Below are 20180 nucleotides of genomic sequence, written 5' to 3'. Positions count from 1 at the left end.
CACCACGCTCACCAAGCCATGCTCACAGAACCGGTAGTAAAAAAATGGGGATTTCACCACTGCTGTGGACGTGTTTCTGCTTGTTAGCACTGATGGAAGACTCATGCTTGTCTATACCTTGGATTCTTATTGGTTTATTTTTAACAGTATAGCAATATTCCAGTATTTGAGGGGCATGGACTAGAAGACCTCCAAGAGCAGTGGTGGGTTTCAAAAAATTTTACTACCAGTTCTGTGAGTGTGGCTTGGTAGGCATGGCATGGCTTGGTGGGCGTGGCTTGGTGGGTGTGGCAGGGGAAGGATACTGTAAAATCTCTATTCCCTCCCCACTCCAGGGGAAGGATACTGTAAAATCTCCATTCCCTCCCCACTCCAGGGGAAGGATACTGCAAAATCTCCATTCCCACCCCACTCCAGGGGAAGGATACTGTAAAATCCCCATTTCCTCCCAATCAGACATTTGAGGAGAGAATATCAGTTCCTAACAAAATTCTTAATAACAAAAGGAGTGAGTTTTAGATGGTTGATACCAGAAGGAATCTTGGTGACATGGCAAGAACAAAGACACAGATTAGATTCAATTGAAAAAGCAAAATTATTTTATGAACAATTTTGTGGACCATTAGAGGTTGAAGTGGGAGCAGCAAGAGAGACTAAACAAAAGGTTGAAGAGGAAAGAAAAGACAAAACCACAAAGGAACAGGAAGAAAGAGCAATAAGAGAAGGAGCAAGATCAAAGAATCCAAAGGAACAAAGAGAGACAAGAACGCTGAAACTAAAAACTAGTAACAAGTAAAACAAAATATGGAAGAAGAAATCAAAGCAATATTAATAAACATAAATGGACTGAATTTGGCGACAAAAAGGAATAGAATTTTTAACGAATTAAATAGGCTAGAGACGTATATCACATGCTTACAAGAAGTACACATTAAAAACAACACATAAAATTATTAGACTATCCAAAATTAGGAGTGGTATTCACTTCATTGATACAACAAAGAAAAAGGGAAGTAGTTCTATATGTTAAAGAAAAATCACTTCTGCTTAATAAAAGGTCTCTTTTGAGCAACCACTTTTCAAGAGTTTTTACTTTCTTGAGTTGGAAGGAGAGGCAATCCTTACAGCTATCATGTCACCTCTAGTCTTCTTTTCCATCAGGTGGCTGGTTGTAACCTGAATTCCACAACTGTATTACTGTACTTAAAGTAATTGACATGTTCAATGTGGAGACTGTGATGAAATTGAGTAGCCTGGGCTTTGTGTTTGAATCTGCCTCTTGTGTTTGAACATGGCAACCTGATCACTACATACAACACTGGAACCCAGTCAGTCCCTATTCATTTGCCCGTGGGCTGTTGAGAGGTACAATCCACCCAACACATCAATATTGTCAGGTATAAATGCTCTGCCCATGCCAGGGATCAGCTATAGCTCAGTAGTGCAAGGGTTAACCCAGACACCCACCTGGTCAACTCCTCCCCTAGACCCCTCCTTACCTGAATCCCCGCCCACAGGTATAAAAGGTGGGCACACTCCTCCATGTTTCAGATCCTAATGTTCCCAAGTGACGATAAGATGAACCTGCAAATAAAAGAGAGATATTTTACTTAATGACTCAAGTCTCTTTATTGGGCCTGATCCATCATTCCTCGTAACAAAATGGTAGCAGAGGATGGTTGGTAAGGCCCAGAGATCCCAAGCCACAAGACAAGGACCCATACCTACCTGCAGAATGGCGACACCCCCGAAGCAACGGGAAAGCAACCCATCAGACTCGCCAGGGAAGGCAGGGACCTCAACCACCCCCAAAGCCACCGCGACGGAAGAAAGGGGGGAGATCGAAAAAGGCAAAAGGGCCCACCACTACGATCAAGAAGAAGAGAAGCTGCGACTCGATGTCCTGCAGCTATTGAAGGAGAGAGCCAGCGACAGAAACCTCCTTGCCGACCTGCGGAGCTTCATACTCGATCGCGAGGCAGCAAGGAGCGAAGAAGGCTCGGACTCAGAACTCGAGGAGCTGGACTCGGTGAGTGGATCGCCCAAAAGGGCACCCCCAACGGCCACCGAGCCCCAAAGCCCCGCTCTAAATTTGAAACGGTGGCCATCTTTGTCCACGTGGTCGGACAAGATGGCCGACCCCCAACCAATCACCAAACAGAATTCGAAATGGCCGGCGCGCGAAAAATGCTGGACCATAAACAATGATGAAAGTGACCGGGGAGAGGGGACCGAATCCGACTCCGACCCCTGGTACACCCCCAGCGAACGGCAAGTGGATAGGGCCATGAAGACCCTTGCCGCCGCTTTCGGCCCAGGCCTCAAAATCACTAAAGAGAAGCCGGAGAGGCCAAAACAAAAGGGAAGACGAGGAGAGGGGCAACGGAGCACCCACCCGAGAGCCACCGATGCCCGGGACAATTCGCCAGCCCACCTACGCACCCCAGGGACACCGCGCCTCCGATCGCCCAGGCCGCACACCCCGGACCGCGTGGACTGGGGCAGCTACTTACAGCCATCGCCGGAGCCTCAACGCCGCCAGGATCTTCATTCCGGAGAAGCAGCTGCTGGACGACGCCCTCCGGAGCACAACTGGACCCCCAAGTCCGAAGCCGAGGCCTACCTGACCGATAGAGGCCTCTACAGCGGAGCCACGATGAACAGGTCCTTCCTCGGCGACGGCGGAGCTGAAATGGACTTCGCGCATGCGCTCTTCCGCCTAGAAGAAGAAAAGAGAAAAAAATTACAAAGCGGGACTTTTAAACTACCGGCAAGCGTTCCCATGCCTTACTGCTGCTATAGGCACATAAGGAACCATGGACAGCAGCCAGCAGTAAGTAACTTTGCAAATAGTGCTGGAAACTTACCAGTAGACTTTCCCAAGTTGAGAATGGATGGGGGCAATATCCTAGAGTGGTCACAGCAGCTCCAGGTGGTGTTCCTGAAAGAAAACATGTCTCATTTTATTAATGACCCACCAGAGAGACCATGGACTTTAGAGCTGGATTGCATGCACCATAAGGCATTCTATCTTTTAATTGCCAGCATATCCCCCACAATTTACCACTGTATTGGCCATAACCTCACAGTATCAGAAATTATAGGGAAAATGTTTGGGTTGTTTTACAGTGAAAGTGTGTCCACCACCACACAAATTTCCAAAGACTTCTTTTCCGCCAGACTTAAGCCAGGGACCCCCATGAGTGAGCACCTAGTGTCCTTAAGCGGTACCAGAGCAGAGCTACACCTCAGGGGAGAAGTTATTTCCGACCAGATCATGAAGAGTGTGATAGTCAACTCTTTAGATCATTCATGGAATAACTTCCTGACACACTTAGACACCGTTAGCCTAGGAATGCTATCCGTGGAGAGGCTATCCAACAAGCTTATCGCGGAAGATAATCTGAGGAGGAGCCGCCCCGGCCCTCCCAGAGAACATAAGAGTGAAAAAAGGGTAGTCTTCCAAGAGAAACAGCACAGCGCACCAGAATGCTACACCTGTGGGTCTAGGGGACACATTAAAAGGGACTGCCCCAGGAACTATAGGGAGAGAGGCAGGCCAGAGCACAAATACAGACACATGGAAAGGCACGCATCTGAAGAAAGGTATAGGCGTAGGGACTCACCCAATCCCAGGGACAGAAGGGGGAACAGAGACAGTTCACGCGACAGCAGAACAGGATCTCTATACGGGATAGGGGAGCACACACACATCACGCACCAAGACAAAGATGCCAGCTCGTGGCTCCTGGACTCGGGAGCCTCCAACCACACCACATGCAACCAGAAACTACTCTCATCATTCAAGAGGGAGGATTTCTCTATCAAAGTTGCAGACCAAAATCAGGTTAGGGTAACCGGAAAAGGGACAGTTACTTTGCCAGGAGTAGGGAAAATAGAGGGGGTACTGCTAGTCCCAGAGATACCCCACAACATACTAGCCGCAGTAAAGCTTAGCAAAGAATCAGGAGTTGAGGTGAATTTCACAAGAGGTAATGTTAGAGTTAGCAAAGGTGGAGAAGATATAGGAAGAGTAATCATCAACCAAGGGTTACCTTACATAAGTTTCTGTGAGAATAACACCCACAGCGTGTACACCAGTTCAGAGAACACAGAGGACAATGAACAAGACAAGACTGAGGGGGAACAGGCAGAAGGGAGAGAGATAGATAACGATGGTAACACGACACAAGAAACACAACACAGCAGACACACTCAAGGGAGGCCCTCGATAGGCAAACCCATGCATGACGACTGTGCTCATCTGCTACACCGGAAGCTAGGGCACGCCAGTTTTCCCGTGATCCAGAAAATGGCCAATTGTACTGAGGGCATCAAAATAAAGAACTGTGAAAACTACCTCGAGTGCTCGGTGTGCAAATGTTCAAAGTTAAAGATAAAACCCAGACCCAAGAAGTCGCTGCGTGCCACCAAACAAATATTTGACTTAGTCCACATGGACCTGGTAGGACCCCTAAGGCCATCCATAAATTACAAAAAAAGATACTTTCTCACCATAGTGGACGACTATAGTCGATATGGCTTCGTCTATACCTTAAGGAAAAAGGATGAGGCCTTCCAAAAATTCAAAGAGTTCTATAAAAGAGTAGAAACCCAAAACAACGCCAGAATCAAACAAATCATGACCGACAGAGGATCTGAGTTTCTATCTAAGGACTTCTCCCATTGACTCAGGTCCAAAGGCGTGATTCACTTTACGTCGTCCCCGTTTTCCGCCTTTCAAAACGGGGTCGTAGAACGACGGAACTCCACGCTCCAAACAATGGTCAGATGCGCCTTAGAGGACGCAGGCATTGGCCAACACTTCTGATCTGAAGCCCTGGTCTAGTCCAATTACACACTCAACAGAACATGGTCCAGTGTGATAGACAAGACGCCATACGAGCTCATGTATAGTAAGAAGCCTCAGATAGCACACTTACACGTGTTCGGTGTGACCGCTGATGTACACATACCCAAGCAGTTACGCAAGAAAGGGGACAAGGTATCCAGAAGACTGAGGTTTATGGGATATGAGCCAGGAACCAAGGGCTTCAGGTTTGTGGACAGCAATAATAGGTTCGTGGTATCTAGAACAGCGGCTTTCCACAAACAAGCCAACTGGTCCAGAATACACTTAAATGAGGTACCCACCGAACGAGAGGACAGTCCAATCGAGCAGGCCCAAAACAAGAACGAGATAATAGATAGACAGGAAGGGAGCAGGCCCAAGCCCAACCTCCAAGGCATCAAGGTTAAGGGATGGAAAGAGAACCACACCCCAAGATAAGTGTCGACTCACTGACACAGAGAGAGGCCAGATACCTGCATGACACTGAACAGACAGTCACCAGACCGGTCAGGTCAACCAGAAACCAACTGCCAAGGAGGTTAAATGATTACGTGATGCACGTGCACACGAATCACATTACCCCCAACTCCTACGAAGAAGTACTGAGACTACCCCAAGAAGAGAGGGCAAAGTGGGAGTTAGCCATGGCCAAAGAACTGGACAGCCTGAGGAAACTAGAAGTATACACCCCCACCAAGGTCCCAGAGGGTAAGAACACGATAGGCACCCGATGGATCTTCAAGATCAAGAATTTAGAGGGTGGCCAAAGCCTATACAAAGCAAGATTAGTTGCCCAGGGGTTTGCTCAAAGGTTCCCGGAGGACTACACAGACACCTACTCGCCCACCGTGAGGACGGAGAGTGTCAAAAGCGCCTTGGTTATCGCATCCCTGCTAGGACTGGAGGTGCACCAGTTTGACGTGCAGACCGCCTACTTGCACGCCAAGCTAGACAAAGAAATATACATCAGAGCCCCCCACAGCAAAGAAACCAACAGAGGGGACACCTGGTTACTTCATAAGAGCCTGTACGGGCTAAAACAATCAGGCAAGCGCTGGTACGAATGCCTGGTGGAGGCCCTGAAGTCTATGGGATTCACGGCGACCATAGCTGACAACTGTTTCTTCACCAGAAAAGAGGGGGACTCACCAGAATACATCCTAGTTTACGTGGATGACATTCTATACATCAGCAAACACGAAGCCAACCGCAACACCTTCGCCTGCAAGCTGAGTGAGCATTTCACCCTAAAATACCTTGGAAGGATAAACTGGTACCTGGGGGTACAAGTCAACCAAACGCCAAAAGGTTTCCAACTGTCACAAAAGGAGAAAATAGAAGAGTTACTTCATAAGTGCAACATGGCAGACGCCAAGGGATGTGATTCACCCATGCAGGTGGACTTCCTAAAAAACATGCATGATGAATCACCCGAATTTGGAGACAACACGCTGTACAGGTCAGTCATAGGCTCCCTCCTGTATATCGCTAACTGGACAAGACCGGACATTGCTCTATCCGTTAATTTACTGTCCAGGCACGTAAGCAAACCCACCACATACCACTGGGACGCAGTGAAGAGAGTGCTAAGATACCTGAAACAAAGTGTCAATGCATGCTTAACCCTAGAGCCTGAAAAATCCGACGAACCCATCCTCTCATGCTACGCTGATGCTGACTGGGCCGGAGACGCCAAAGGCCGCAAAAGCACGTCTGGGTACATATTCTACTTAAATAACTGTCCGGTACATTGGTACACAGGCAAACAAATCTTAGTGGCAACCTCGACTACTGAAGCTGAATATATATGCCTCTCCAAAGCCGCCAATAATCTCATCTGGTTCGACGACCTACTCGCCAGCGTGTGGAGAGAACCATCTTACCCAATAAATATCTACGAAGATAACAAAGCCGCCATAGAAATATCCATGTCCGACGCTGTAGGGCAAAGGTCAAGGCACATAGACATAAAGTACAAGCACGTTAGACAGCTCTCCAGAATCGGTTTCATAAAGGCCATATACTGCGATACGGAAGAACAGACCGCAGACATACTCACGAAACCCCTACAGGGCAAGCAACACTCACACTTAGTCTCCAAACTCAACATCCACCCCAGGGTATCAACCAGTCAGACAGGCCCACAGACACGGGTCAGGCATTTAGAGGGGGATTTGTCAGGTATAAATGCTCTGCCCATGCCAGGGATCAGCTATAGCTCAGTAGTGCAAGGGTTAACCCAGACACCCACCTGGTCAACTCCTCCCCTAGACCCCTCCTTACCTGAATCCCCGCCCACAGGTATAAAAGGTGGGCACACTCCTCCATGTTTCAGATCCTAATGTTCCCAAGTGACGATAAGATGAACCTGCAAATAAAAGAGAAATATTTTACTTAATGACTCAAGTCTCTTTATTGGGCCTGATCCATCATTCCTCGTAACAAATATGTAAAACACCAAGGCCTTCAGGAATGCCACCAGGTTGAGAACCATTCAGATTTCAGGGGTAACCTCATTCCAGAGGACAGGCCATCACTTCAGAAAAGGTGGATTCTTGGATTCTGAAATATGACAGGATATAACAGAGGGAACTAGAATGTCCCTACTCTGCTGGATGGTTCCAGCAGAGGTGGTATTCAGCAGATTCTGACCAGTTCTGGAGAACCGGTAGCGGAAATTTTGAGTAGTTTGGAGAACCGGTAAATACCACCTCTGACTGGCCCCACCCCATCTATTCTCTGCCTCCCAAGTCCCAGCTGTTTGGGAGGAAATGGGGATTTTGCAATAACCTTCCCCTGGAGTGGGGAGGGAATGGAGATTTTAGTTTAGTTTAGTTTAGTTTATTTGATTTGTATACCGCCCTACTCCCGAAGGACTCAGGGCGGTGAACAGCCAAGCTATAAAATACATAAATACAAAAATTTAAAAAACCAGTTAAAATCAAATTAAATCATTTTGGCCCAGACAAATTAAAACCCCAATAATTTAAGAACAGATTTAAAATTCATATATTAAAAGAGGGAGGAGATTAGGCCAAGCCTGCTTGATGGAATAAAAGAGTCTTCACAGCGCGGCGGAAGATGCGCAGATCCGGGATCCTCCGTATCTCTGGGGGGAGCTCATTCCAGACGGTAGGTGCCCCCACAGAGAAGGCTCTCCCCCTAGGGGTCGCCAGCCGACATTGTTTGGCTGACGGCACCCGGAGGAGTCCCTCTCTATGAGAGCGTACTGGCCGGTGGGAGGCTATTGGTGGTAGTAGGCGGTCCCGTAGATAACCAGGTCCTAAGCCATGGAGCGCTTTAAAGGTGGTAACCAAAACCTTGAAGCGCACCCGGAAGACCACCGGGAGCCAGTGCAGCTCGCGCAGGAGAGGTGTCACATGGGAGCGCCATGACGCTCCCATTACCACCCGCGCGGCCGCACTCTGCGCTAGTTGGAGCCTCCGGGTGCTCCTCAAGGGGAGTATCCTTTTACAGTATCCTTCCCAGGCTTGGGTTCTACTTACCTTTACTACTGGTTCACAGCGGGGCCACACAGAAGCATTTTGATGAGGTTGGGGTCGGTGGGTGGAGCCTTCCACCAGTTTTACTACCAGTTCTATAGAACCGGTGCGAACCAAGGGCAACCCACCACTGATCCTTCCCCTGGAGTGGGGTGGAAATGGAGATTTTACAATATCTGTCATGCCCACAGAACCGGTAGTAAAAAAATTTGAATCCCACCACTGGGTTCCAGTCATGCGGAAACTGCAGGAGATGTGAAGTCACTCAGATCACCAGGCCCTGTGCCATGTAGGGCCGCATAGATAATAACTAACACCTTGAATCACATCCAGAAGCAAACTGGCATCCAGTGCAACTCACAAGCAGACGTGTCACATGCGCATATTGAGGCAAGCCCATCATTGTCTGCATTCTGGGCCAGCTGAAGCTTCCAAATGGACTTCAAGGTCAGTCTCATGCAGTGTTACAGTGGTTGACCTGTGAAATTACAAGTCTGTGATGAACTGGAGGGCAGTTTGTTTCAAGGAAGGGCACAAATGGAGGTTCGCAAAGGTCCTGTTGGCCATAACTGCCACCTGGTCTTCAAGTTGGAACTATGAGTCCAAGAAGATCCCTGAGTTGCACGCTACTTTTGATTGGGGAACTGCAACCCCACCCAGAAGTAAGGCTGGAAAATATCCAAACCAAGGTGGTCAATCATAGGTACTTGATTTTGGTAGGACAGAGACCTCTGAGTTGCCAGGGTTGGTTTCATCCAAGTCTAAACAACCTCCAGGCCCTGCAACACAGCTTTGACAGCCCCACTTGGATGGCCTGGAGTTGAACATTGTAATTAAATGTCACCAGTATATTGACAATACTATACCTCAAACCAGGGGTGAAATCCAGTAGGTTCTGACAGGTTCTGGAGAACTGGTAGCGGAAATTTTGAGTAATTCGGAGAACCGGCAAATACCACCTCTGGCTGGCTCCAGAGTGGGGTGGGAATGGAGATTTTGCAATATCCTCCCCCCAGGAGTGTGGAGGAAATGGGGATTTTGCAGTATCCTTCCCCTGCCACACACACCAAGCCACACCCACAGAACTGGTAGTAAAAAAAAATTGGATTTCACCACTGCCTCAAACTGGCAGATGACCTCCTCCAATGGTTTTGGGTAGATGTTGAACAGGCTAGGAGGGAGGATTGAATCCTGTAGCACCCCATATAGGAGAGCAAATTCCTCATTTCACTGGAATTGGCTGTGAAGGAAGGAAGATAACTACTGTTATATGGTGCCCTGTCATCAGGGATTCTCTGGGCTTGGCTGTTTTCTTACAGACATTTCGATACCCAAACTAGGTAATAGTCATCATCATCAGACACTAGCAGTGATGATATTACCTAGTTTGGATAATGAAACGTCTGCAAGAAAACTCCCAAGCTCAGAGAGCACCAAGGATCACTTCAACTCTGATCTACAAATAATCTCCTTCCTTGTTATGCTATTATCTATTCTGAGCTGCAGGATGTAGAAGATAGCACTCTCAAACTCTATTGAAGAAGGTGACAATTTTTTTTTAAAAAAAAAGGTTCCCATAATGCAGTTTTGTATTTTATTCTGTTCCAGAGCTGAACATTTCTAAATAATGGTGATTTACTTTGCCTTCATAATGAATCTCCAGGGATTTCCCTCAAGATTGCCTTTGAAACAAACATCAGAATAACGGAACATTGGATGACGTCTCGTCTCCAGGTCTGATGGTGTATCATCCTATATGCCTCCTGGACCACTGGGAGTTGAAACTGAAGACAAGGAAACATGAAGTGGGTTTAGTCTCTAAGATCTCCTTCAGACATAAAGCTTTCCTTGGGTTTCCTTTCAATCAGAAAAGTCATCAAAGCCTCAGAACTGAGCTCCGTCTGATCCTTCTTAAAATGGCTTCAGATGAGCCAGTGGCTATGCCAGAAATGCACATAATGATTCTCCTTTTTCTGCTACTGCTTGCCCAGGTATCCTGGGAGAGTCCACAAAGAAAATGCCCCTTGACTTTAAAAGAACATGGAAAATTCTGGAGAAATCATTTCAAGCCAGGCCATTATGTCATTGGTGGAGTAATTTCGGCAAGGAAAGCGATACGATCAATTTACAATTTCAACGTGATCCCCTCCAGCAAATTTTTTCTCTGGTGAGTCATTATGTGGAGGTCACTTTGCTGCCAATCCATTTCCTACTGATTTTACTTTTTCTCTTTTCTCTTTACCTACATTGCTATTGGAAATGACAAAGGTTTGGGGATTTATCAAGATTAAGGGATTGCCAAGAGTGCTGCTTTTTCCTTCAAACCCTGCAATTGGTCAGATTTCTTTAAAATCTGCTTAAAGAACATTGCTCCATAACTTTCAAGTGTGAAGCAAAAAGTCTAGTGTTCTGATCAGGGAGATCCATAATTCCGAGGTAAAGCTCTCACTGATTTTCTATTCATATGCAAATCTAAATTTGGCGCAGTTTGAAGTAGCACAACATCTTCAGATTTCCCCTTCTCAGAATTTTCCTAACGTTGAAAAAGAAGAATAATGTTCCTTTCCTTTGCTATGCAAACTGTATGCAGCCAAATGTAGAAGAGAACTTGCAGCACAAATAAAGAAACACCAGAGAGGGTGACCGTCAGAAAAACTGGGGAGTTATGATTATCTCTGTTGTGATATGCAAAGCTGCATCTAGCAGGAAAGAGAAAGTGCTAAGTGGCAGTGGTGGTGTTTTTCCAATTGCAGACTATTGAATTATGGTTGAATTTACACTGCAGAATAGCAGAGAGAGAGGGGGGGAGGGAGGGAGGGAGGGAGGGGGGGAGGGAGAGAGAGAGAGAGAGAGAGAAAAGAGAGGGCAAACATTGGAAACGGATAATCATAGCAAGGAGACAGTTCTGTTGAGGCCAATTCGCTGCTTCTGACTTTTGCAGCTGAGCCTGAGTGGTTGCTAGAAATGAGGGACATATTTTCCACTGGATGAAAATTAGGCATGGCAATCCATATCTAAGATAAATATGACAGATTCCGAATGCAAAGTTCTTCAAAAACTTAGTTACAGCTGGGAATCACCTCATTTAGAGGTAGAAATGGAATATTTCATCCATTGCTTCGTTTTTAATTTGGAGTTTGAATATTTCAAAATTAAGTAGAAGAGATCGGCGTAAGTCTCTTGACTGTATAAACAGAGGCATAGAATGAAAATCATGTCAAGTAATAGTTCCGCTTTATGAAACTTTAGTAAGACCAGACCTGGACTACTGAACCCATTTGTGGTCGCCACATTACAAAAAAGATGTTGAGACTTTGGAAAAAGTGCAAAGATGAGCAACTAAGATGATTATATGCCCGGAGAAGAACAGCTGCAGGACTTGGGGTTGGCTGGTCTGGAGAAAAGAAGAACGAGGGGTGACGTGATAGCAACATTTCAGTATTTGAGGGGCTGCCACAAAGAAGACGGAGTCCACCTATTTTCCAAAGCACCAGAGGACAGGACAAGAAACAATCGATACAAAACTAATCAAGGAGAGAAGCAGCCTGGAATTAAGGAGAAACTTCCTAACACTGAGAACAATTAATCAGTGGAACAGCTTCCCTTCAGAAGTTCTGGGTGCTTCAGTGATGGAGGTTTTTAAGAAGGGAATGGGCAGCCACTTTTCTGAAATGGTATAGGGCAGTGATGGCTAACCTTTTTGTTACTGTGCGCCGGAGCGCTTGCATCCATAATGCAATGCGTGTGTGACCCCCCCACACCCCTACCCCTGCGCATACCGAACCCTGTGCTTCTCCCACCTCCGTCCATGTGCACACGACCCCCCCACGCTCCCCCCACCCCATTTTGGGCCTTGTAGGCCTCTGCAGCCTCCTGGGAGCAAAAACGGCCCATGGGAGGGCTGCACTGCACCCCCCCCCCCGTACCCCCTTTTGGTCCTAGTAGGCCTCCCTGCACTTATAACCCACAATGCAATGCGTGCTCGACCCCCACCCCCCTGAGCACTCCCTGGCCTGCCCCATGCATGCGCGCACGTCTCCCATGAGTCCCCCGCACATGCACGGCAGAGACCCAAAAATCAACTTGCTGGCAGGAAGCGTGCATGCATGCCCCTGTCCTGGGGCAATGGCTCCATGCCTGCAGAGGGCTCTGTGTTCCACCTGTGGCACAGGTGCTATAGGTTCACCATCGTGGGTATAGGGTCTCCTGCTTGAGCTGGGGGTTGGATTAGAAGACCTCCAAGGTCCTTTCCAGCTCTATTCTAATTTCTAAATAATTTAATTAATCTTCTCAGGAATTCCTCTTTTCAGATATTGTGTCACATTGTAGCCATTGGGATAACTGTGAATGTCATCCCTTTCCAGTTCCATGCATGCTTGTCATGTCCTATTTACCTTCTTGAGTTAAGATCCTTATGTATCTCCATTTAAGTCAAAGAAGCAAGAAGTAAATATGACATTGATATTGAATTTGGACAGTGATGTGATACATAATTTATGCAGGAAACAAAGACAGGAAAACTGGTACCTCTTGTCCTTCTTGATTGCCATCCGTGAGATCAACCAGAACCCTCTGATCCTACCCAACATCACTCTGGGCTACAATGTCCATGACAGTAACTTCAATGCAGAAATGAATGCTGAAGCCCTGCTGGACCTGCTTTCTACAGGGGAGGCAAATGTTCCAAACTACAAATGTGGAAGAGAGAAAAACCTGCTGGCCCTCCTTGAAGGCACCGATTCTGACCTCTCCTACCATATTGCAACCATGCTGAGCATCTACAAAATCCCACAGGTAAGATTTGTGGATTTGAGACAAGGTCTTAACTGATTTTGACCTAGGAAGTTCCCAAGCATTTAGCAGATGGGCAATAAATATTCAAGCTGGACTGCAGACAAAAAAATAGTTTTTAAAGGGGTGTCATAAAAGATGTTTTAGCGTTTTCCTGTTTTCTGGCAGAAATTTATTTTTCATTTATTAGGTCAATGAATTTTGAAAGGTAAAATCAGGTCCCTGAGGGAACATATTAGAAGCACCAATCTGTCAACCTTCAACCCAGTGAAAAATACTACCATTTGGTTCCAATCATTTATGAATACTTTACTGCAATGCTCTGGGATTTCTCCTTAGCAAGCATGTTTAGTGGTGCAGGCGTAAGGATGCTTATTTATCCAACTTTGAAAGCAATATGAGGAGAGATACTACACAGTCTGTCAAGGAAAAATATGAAACTCAAGAAATGATCACTCAGATCCAACTATGGATCTTGTAGTTCTTCCTAAGTGCCAATCTTGTTTCATAGTTCTTGGATGAAATATGCCCAGGGCTAATAGGTTGGTCTGGGATCTCAAAAAACAGAATAAAACAATGGCAACCACATTCGTATACTTGCCAGAAGAGCTGAATGGATACTTCCCTGTAGTCAACTGTTGCTTTATCTACTATATCAAACCGAACAGGGCACTGGTCTGTTTATGCACTGCTGGCTAAGACTAAAGCTAGGATCCATAGTATCCTTAAGTTGGTTTCATGGACATAAGTGGTACATATGATGGCAATATCTTTAGCTGTTCTTGGTTGTCTGTAAAAAGTAAACACATTCTGAAATGTGTTTCTTGGTGTTAGAAAGATAATTGGGAAAGTGAAATGAAATTCTGGGAGGCTTCATCTCTTTTGGAAGTGTAGAATATTAGGGAGTTCAATACTTTGCATCTGAATAGACACATATATTAAACAGTTTGATTTAACTCATAGTTAGAAACAGCTGGTGATAATGGAGAACTGGACCTCCCTTGAAGAAATAAAATTAGTCTTGCTCCCTGTCACAATTATCTCCCACTTTACAATTTTCTTTAAAATTTAAAGTAAAAAAAAAAATTGATTTTGCTGGGCATGATCACTTTCTTCATTTTTTTCTCCAGATCTCATATGCTTTTTTTTCTGATGATATGAATGATCAAATCCAATTTCCTTTTTTCTACCGGATGCTCCCAAAAGAAGGAACCCAATATGCAGGGATCATTAAACTGCTGCACTATTTCAGATGGACTTCAGTGGTTCTTGTCGCTCCAGAAACGGACAATGGAGAAAAGTTCTTGAAAGCTCTAACACCTTTACTGGCCAAAAATAGTATTTGTGTTGTTTTTGTGCAGTGGATCACAGTAGTCCAAACTAGGCCATTTAACATGAACCGTGCTTTGTACTACAAATGGAGACAAGTCAATGTATTTATTTACTATGCAGAATCTACTTTGCAGAGTATGTATTTCTATGGGATGGAAATCATCGAGAACATATTTCAATTCTTGGTAAAACCTAAAATAAAAAAAATCTGGGTGGTGACAGCTATGTGGGATCTCTCTTTCAATTTGAGACCCAAAACTTTCCGATACGTTGATGGTATTTTCTCTTGCTCCATCCAGTCAAAGAACTGGATAAAATACGACACAGCTGAAGTTCTCTACTCTTCAATGAATCAGTTTGCCATGAAAGCTTTTACATGTTCATTTGAAAAGCATCCCTTCCCTGCTAAACGGTGGTTTAGATGCAAAGAGAGAGAAGAACTGGACACTCTGTCGCAGGAGGAGATTGAAAACACCCTTTCTCACAACCATCATATTTACCACACCATCTGGGCTTTTGCAAGGACCTTAGATGCTGCCTCTTTCTCCAGATCCAGGGAGAGGCTGATAGGTGGACATGCCTTGAGAGTGGAAAGGCTGCAAGCTTGGCAGGTATTTCTTGCTCCATCAGAGAGATCTCCACTAAAATCAAGAATCGTGGATCCTACCAGTAATGTTATTAATTACTATCAGTTGAAAATGGTAAAGTAAATGCAGTATAACATATTTGTGGGTGGACACCAGAGTTTTCTCAAGAGGTATTGATTCTCGGTAATGACCAGCTACATACTCTAGATTGGGATTGAGACTGATATGGCATGGAAGAGGTCAATTTTGGGAATAAAATAGGCTCCATGAAGAGACTGCTGCTTCTGTATTCAAGAGGTTCTGTTCTGTGAATGAGCTCCTTAAGAGAAACCTTTTCTTTATCTATTGACACCACATATTTAATAAAAATCTTAAAGGCCATCTTTTCCAGCAATGGAGAGAAAAATATTCCTAATGGTCGCTTCTTGCTATCACTAACATCTTTGATCTGGGAATTGTTGCTTCTTGATTTACCACTTAGGGTAATAATGAAAATGTTGGGCTAGATTTGTGGAGACCCAAAAGGATAGTTGTAATGGGGAAGAATCTGAGCAGGGAATGCTATGTATACAGTACATCTTTAAGTTAATGAAGAAGAGGCAGGCTGTTAAATAAATGCATGGCTTTATGATAAATAATATTTATAATATCAAATTCTTTCCAAAAATGAAGATGGTTCACAGGAACTCGGATATAAAATCAGCAATGAATCAGGACTGAGAAGGTGACTTTAATTGGTAGAATTTGTCTGGGCTAGAAAACAATGTAGAATTGGGCTTGGTGAGTACTTGGGTGGGAGATTTACAGAAAATCCCAGGGTTGCAGACTGGACTGGGGAGATGCAAAGCATATCTGATCGAAACAATAGCAAATGATTCCGATGTTCTTGCCAAGAAAATTCCATTGATATGTCCATAAAATGATCAGAAATTGAAGGTTTCTTCAACCAAAAAAAAAAAAAAAGAAAAGAAAGAAAAAGAAAGAAAAAAAGAACTGAAAAAAAAGAAAAAAAACCTTGATTTCTTCATCGAGTGAATCAGAAAACCTAAGCTCGAGAAGGTTGTAATTGAAACCAAGTGATTCTTCTATTAAAGGCTGCAGTTTTTCTTACTGATGTTATCCTTACCCTGCCAGCTTCATCATTTCCTGCAGAACACTCAGTTTCACAACAGTTCCATGGATGGGGTGTATTTGGCCAAGAATGGCGAGTTGGCAGCTGACTTTGACATTGTGAACTATGTGACATTCCCAAATAGATCTCTCCTTCGAGTGAAATTTGGAAGTTTTGCAAGAGAGAAATCCCAGGAACCCAGATTTGTCATTGACCAAGATACCACTGTATGGCCCCAGTGGTTTAACAAGGTAGGAAAAACCAACTCAGTCACCATATTTCTAATTTTTTTATCACCAGTACTAATAAGTACAACACATTCTCTCTGCATCTCATTTACAAGTATCTGTGGGAATCTCACTGTGACTGGAGAGAATCTCTCCCTAAGGTTTGTGTGTAACATAGGCTACTCTTTTTTTTTTTCAGTTCAAGTGCTGGGGTGAGGATTCCTGCATGAAACACGATTTTTAAAAATTTTATAACTCCAAATTGCCTGCTTTGCACATGATATTGGGGAGCTAGCAGTCCTAAGATTCTTACCAGTGGTGGGTTCACCTGAACCGGTAGCAGGGGAGGCAGCTGGAGGCTCTGCCGACCTGCCCAGACATCTCTGTGCACATGCAGGAGCTTCTTTTTTTAAAACAAAAAAAGGTTTTTTTTTTATTTTTAAACAAAAACAAAACGTAAAACAAAACCATCCATTACAATTAAAGAAAGTGTGTCGATCGGTTACAAATCTTTTGTGCTTAATCCCATATTCATAATTTACAAGTTAACTAATTTCTCATATTTATCAATGTTATATTTCTTTGTATTATTATTCTCATTTGTCATTTATTTAACAATGGCATTTTCATCCCATAAAAAAAGCCCTTTTCATATATTACATTATTACATTTGTTCCATATTTCATCTTTCATTTCCATGCTTTATTATCTAGCCATTGATAGAATAAATCCCATATCATATAATATTGTTCATCTTCCTGTTCTCTAATTTCAAATGTCAATTTACTCATTTCAGCACATTCCATCATTTTCTTAACAACTTCATCTTCTGTAGGTATTTTCTCCTCTTTCCAATTATTAGCAAATACAATTCTAGCCGCTGTTAAGACATTCACCATTAAGTATCTCAGTTCTCTGTTATATGTTTCTGGTAAAATCCCTAATAAAAATATCTCAGGTTTAAAATCAATATGTTTCTTTATCATTTTTTCCAAACATGTGTGAATTTTAATCCAATTTTTTTGGCTTCTGCACATGTCTACCACATATGGGAATATGAACCTGGAGTCTGATGACACCTTCAGCACTTCTCCGATTTATTCTTAAACATTCTGGCTATTCTCGCCGGGGGTAGATACCACCTGTAAAACATCTTATACAAGTTCTCCTTATATGCTGTTGACATTGTCATTTTATAATTTTGTGACCACAATTTTTGCCATTTCTCTAAATCAATCCCATGACCAAAATTTTTCCCCCAGGCAATCATTGTTTCTTTAACTTGTTCTTCTTCCAGTTTTAACTGTAATAAATAACCATACAGTTTTTTAATTACATAGTCATCAGAACCTGTTAAAATTTTATCTAAATTTGTCAAATTACTGTAAAAACCCTGTCTTAGAATCTTCATGATATCTAGACTGTATTTGCATATATGAAAACCAATCCATTTTAATCTCTTGTTCTTCTAATTCTTACTTTGATTTAAGTTCACCCTTTTCATTCAATAGTTCACAATATCTAACAATTTGTTCCTTTCTAAATGTTATTGAGTGTGAGAATGCGTCAATAGTAGATAACCAGACTGAAATTTTTAAATAATATCTTTTGATCTTCTCCCAATTTAATCACACGCAGAAGCTTCTGTGCATGGGCAGAATTGTCACATGCATGCACGCACTCCCACTAGCAAACCGGTAGCGAAAGAAATTGAAACCCACTACTGATTCCTACAGAAGAAAACCTATAGTGAATAATAGAAAAGACAGGAAACTTTTGTAGGCAGAGTTTTGTAGAAAGAATGGTTTTGGGGAGCTGTTTTAAACTATCACAATTCACTTCTCAGTTTAATAAACTGAATACATACATTATACAGTAACCCGATAAGGATTAGTCATAAGAATGTTCCCAATTTTGCTGTTTCAAACATATTTGGACTATATCTGAAATTCCCATCAAAAACGTTACTGATTCTACCTTACTATTCCTTTATTCAACAACTCATCCTTAAACTGTATTCCTTTATGTTCCCCATTTTTTCCCTTCTGCTTAGAGTCTGCCTCCTTCCAGGTGTGTGGAAAGTTGTCAATCTGGATTTTTCAAAGTGGGTCATGAAGGGAGGCCCATGTGCTGTTACGACTGTGTCTCCTGTGCAGAGGGCACCTTCTCCAGTCAGGAAGGTGGGTGAAAAAATCAACAGCAAAAGCCTCTCTCCGAGGGAGATGGACACTGAAGAAATATGACAATAAATTAATACTTCCTGTAAATGTTTTGCCTCTGTGTTGTACCTTGCTTGTTCTGTTCATGAAACAAATGATAAGGAACTGGGAAAAGGACAATCCCTCATTAGTTCATACCTAACTTTTATTATTCCTTTTATTCTACTTAGGCAGTTACCCTATAAGGTTTTCTTGTTACTGGTATGGAAAAAAAATAAAACAGAAAATATTAAAAATGTCCTTCTCTTCAGATGCAGATTATTGCACCAAATGTCCGGACGATCAGCATCCAAATAAGGAGCAAGATCAGTGTCTCCCTAAGGAAATAAGCTTTCTCTCCTATCAAGAATATTTGGGAATCATTGTGGTTTCACTTGCAGCCTTCTTGTCCTTAATTACTGCCTTAGTGTTAGCAATCTTCACTAAATACAGAGATACTCCCATTGTCAAAGCCAATAATCGGAACCTCTCCTACATCCTTCTCATCTCACTCCTGCTTTCTTTCTTAACAACCTTCCTCTTCATTGGACGCCCAAGGAGAGTCACCTGCCTTTTTCGACAAACAGCCTTCAGCATAATCTTCTCAGTTGCTGTTTCTTCTGTATTGGCCAAAACAATCATGGTGGTGCTAGCCTTCCTGGCTACAAAGCCAGGAAACAGAGTGAGAAAATGGCTAGGAAGGAGTTTGACTAACTCCATCATCCTTTGTTCTTCCAGTATTCAGGCGGTCATCTGCAGCATCTGGCTGGTGGTCTCTCCTCCATTTCCTGATTCTGATATGCACTCCCAGTCAGGAGAGATTGTACTTCAGTGCAACGAAGGCTCTCTTCCCATGTTTTATGTTGCTCTTGGTTACATGGGCCTCCTGGCCACCATCTGCTTCATAGTGGCTTTCCTGGCCAGGAACCTCCCTGGGACCTTCAACGAAGCCAAGCTGATCACCTTCAGTATGCTGGTCTTCTGTAGCGTCTGGGTGTCTTTTGTACCCACCTACCTGAGCACCAAAGGGAAGTACATGGTTGCTGTGCAGGTCTTCTCCATCTTGGCCTCCAGTGCTGGCCTGCTGGGCTGCATCTTCATGCCCAAGTGCTACATTATTTTAATAAGACCAGATCTGAATATAAAGGAACAGCTAATAGTGAAAACATAAACCATTCATTTTCTGCATTTTTCCTCTCCAGATTATAAATTTACATACATCTTCTATCTCAAAAAATATTTGTATCAGACTTTAAGTTGTGTGGACTTCAATTTTTACAGATTGTAACAATGATGATGTCAGATGGGAATTCTTGGAAGTCTACACATTTGCCAAGACTGGCAAATGCTCTTCTAGAAAATTCTTTAGTATTAGAGGTGCAATCTCCACTTTAGTGGGAAGCACTTTCTATCTGTTTAAGATAATGGATTTACCTTTTTATGGCATTGTTATATTATTATTACTATTTTCTCCTCTCTCAGTGTGAGTCCCATTACCCAACACCCATCTGTGCCCTCATGGATCCCCCTCCTCCTGCATATGTGTGGCAACTCCAAAACGATGCATTGTGGCAACTTT

The 20180-nt window shown here is 43.7% G+C and overlaps 1 protein-coding gene across 1 annotated transcript; it reads left to right on the top strand.

Moving 5' to 3' along the window:
• The first annotated feature begins 18857 nt into the window (after nucleotides 1–18857).
• LOC117668165 (vomeronasal type-2 receptor 26-like) lies at nucleotides 18858–19772 on the top strand. The gene has a single exon (XM_034421875.3). It carries the CDS (start codon nucleotides 18858–18860, stop codon nucleotides 19770–19772), a length of 915 nt encoding a protein of 304 aa, XP_034277766.3.
• The last annotated feature ends 408 nt before the right edge of the window (nucleotides 19773–20180 follow it).

Source organism: Pantherophis guttatus, chromosome 2 (genome assembly GCF_059756535.1).
Source record: "Pantherophis guttatus breed Tessera chromosome 2, ASM5975653v1, whole genome shotgun sequence".
Lineage (NCBI taxonomy): Eukaryota > Metazoa > Chordata > Lepidosauria > Squamata > Colubridae > Pantherophis > Pantherophis guttatus.
This window is presented reverse-complemented; position numbering and strand designations above follow the sequence as displayed.

What these genes read in the sequence shown, in the direction of transcription:
- LOC117668165 (XM_034421875.3), top strand. Translation starts at nt 18,858, where the DNA reads ATGTCCTTCTCTTCAGATGCAGATTATTGCACCAAATGTCCGGACGAT.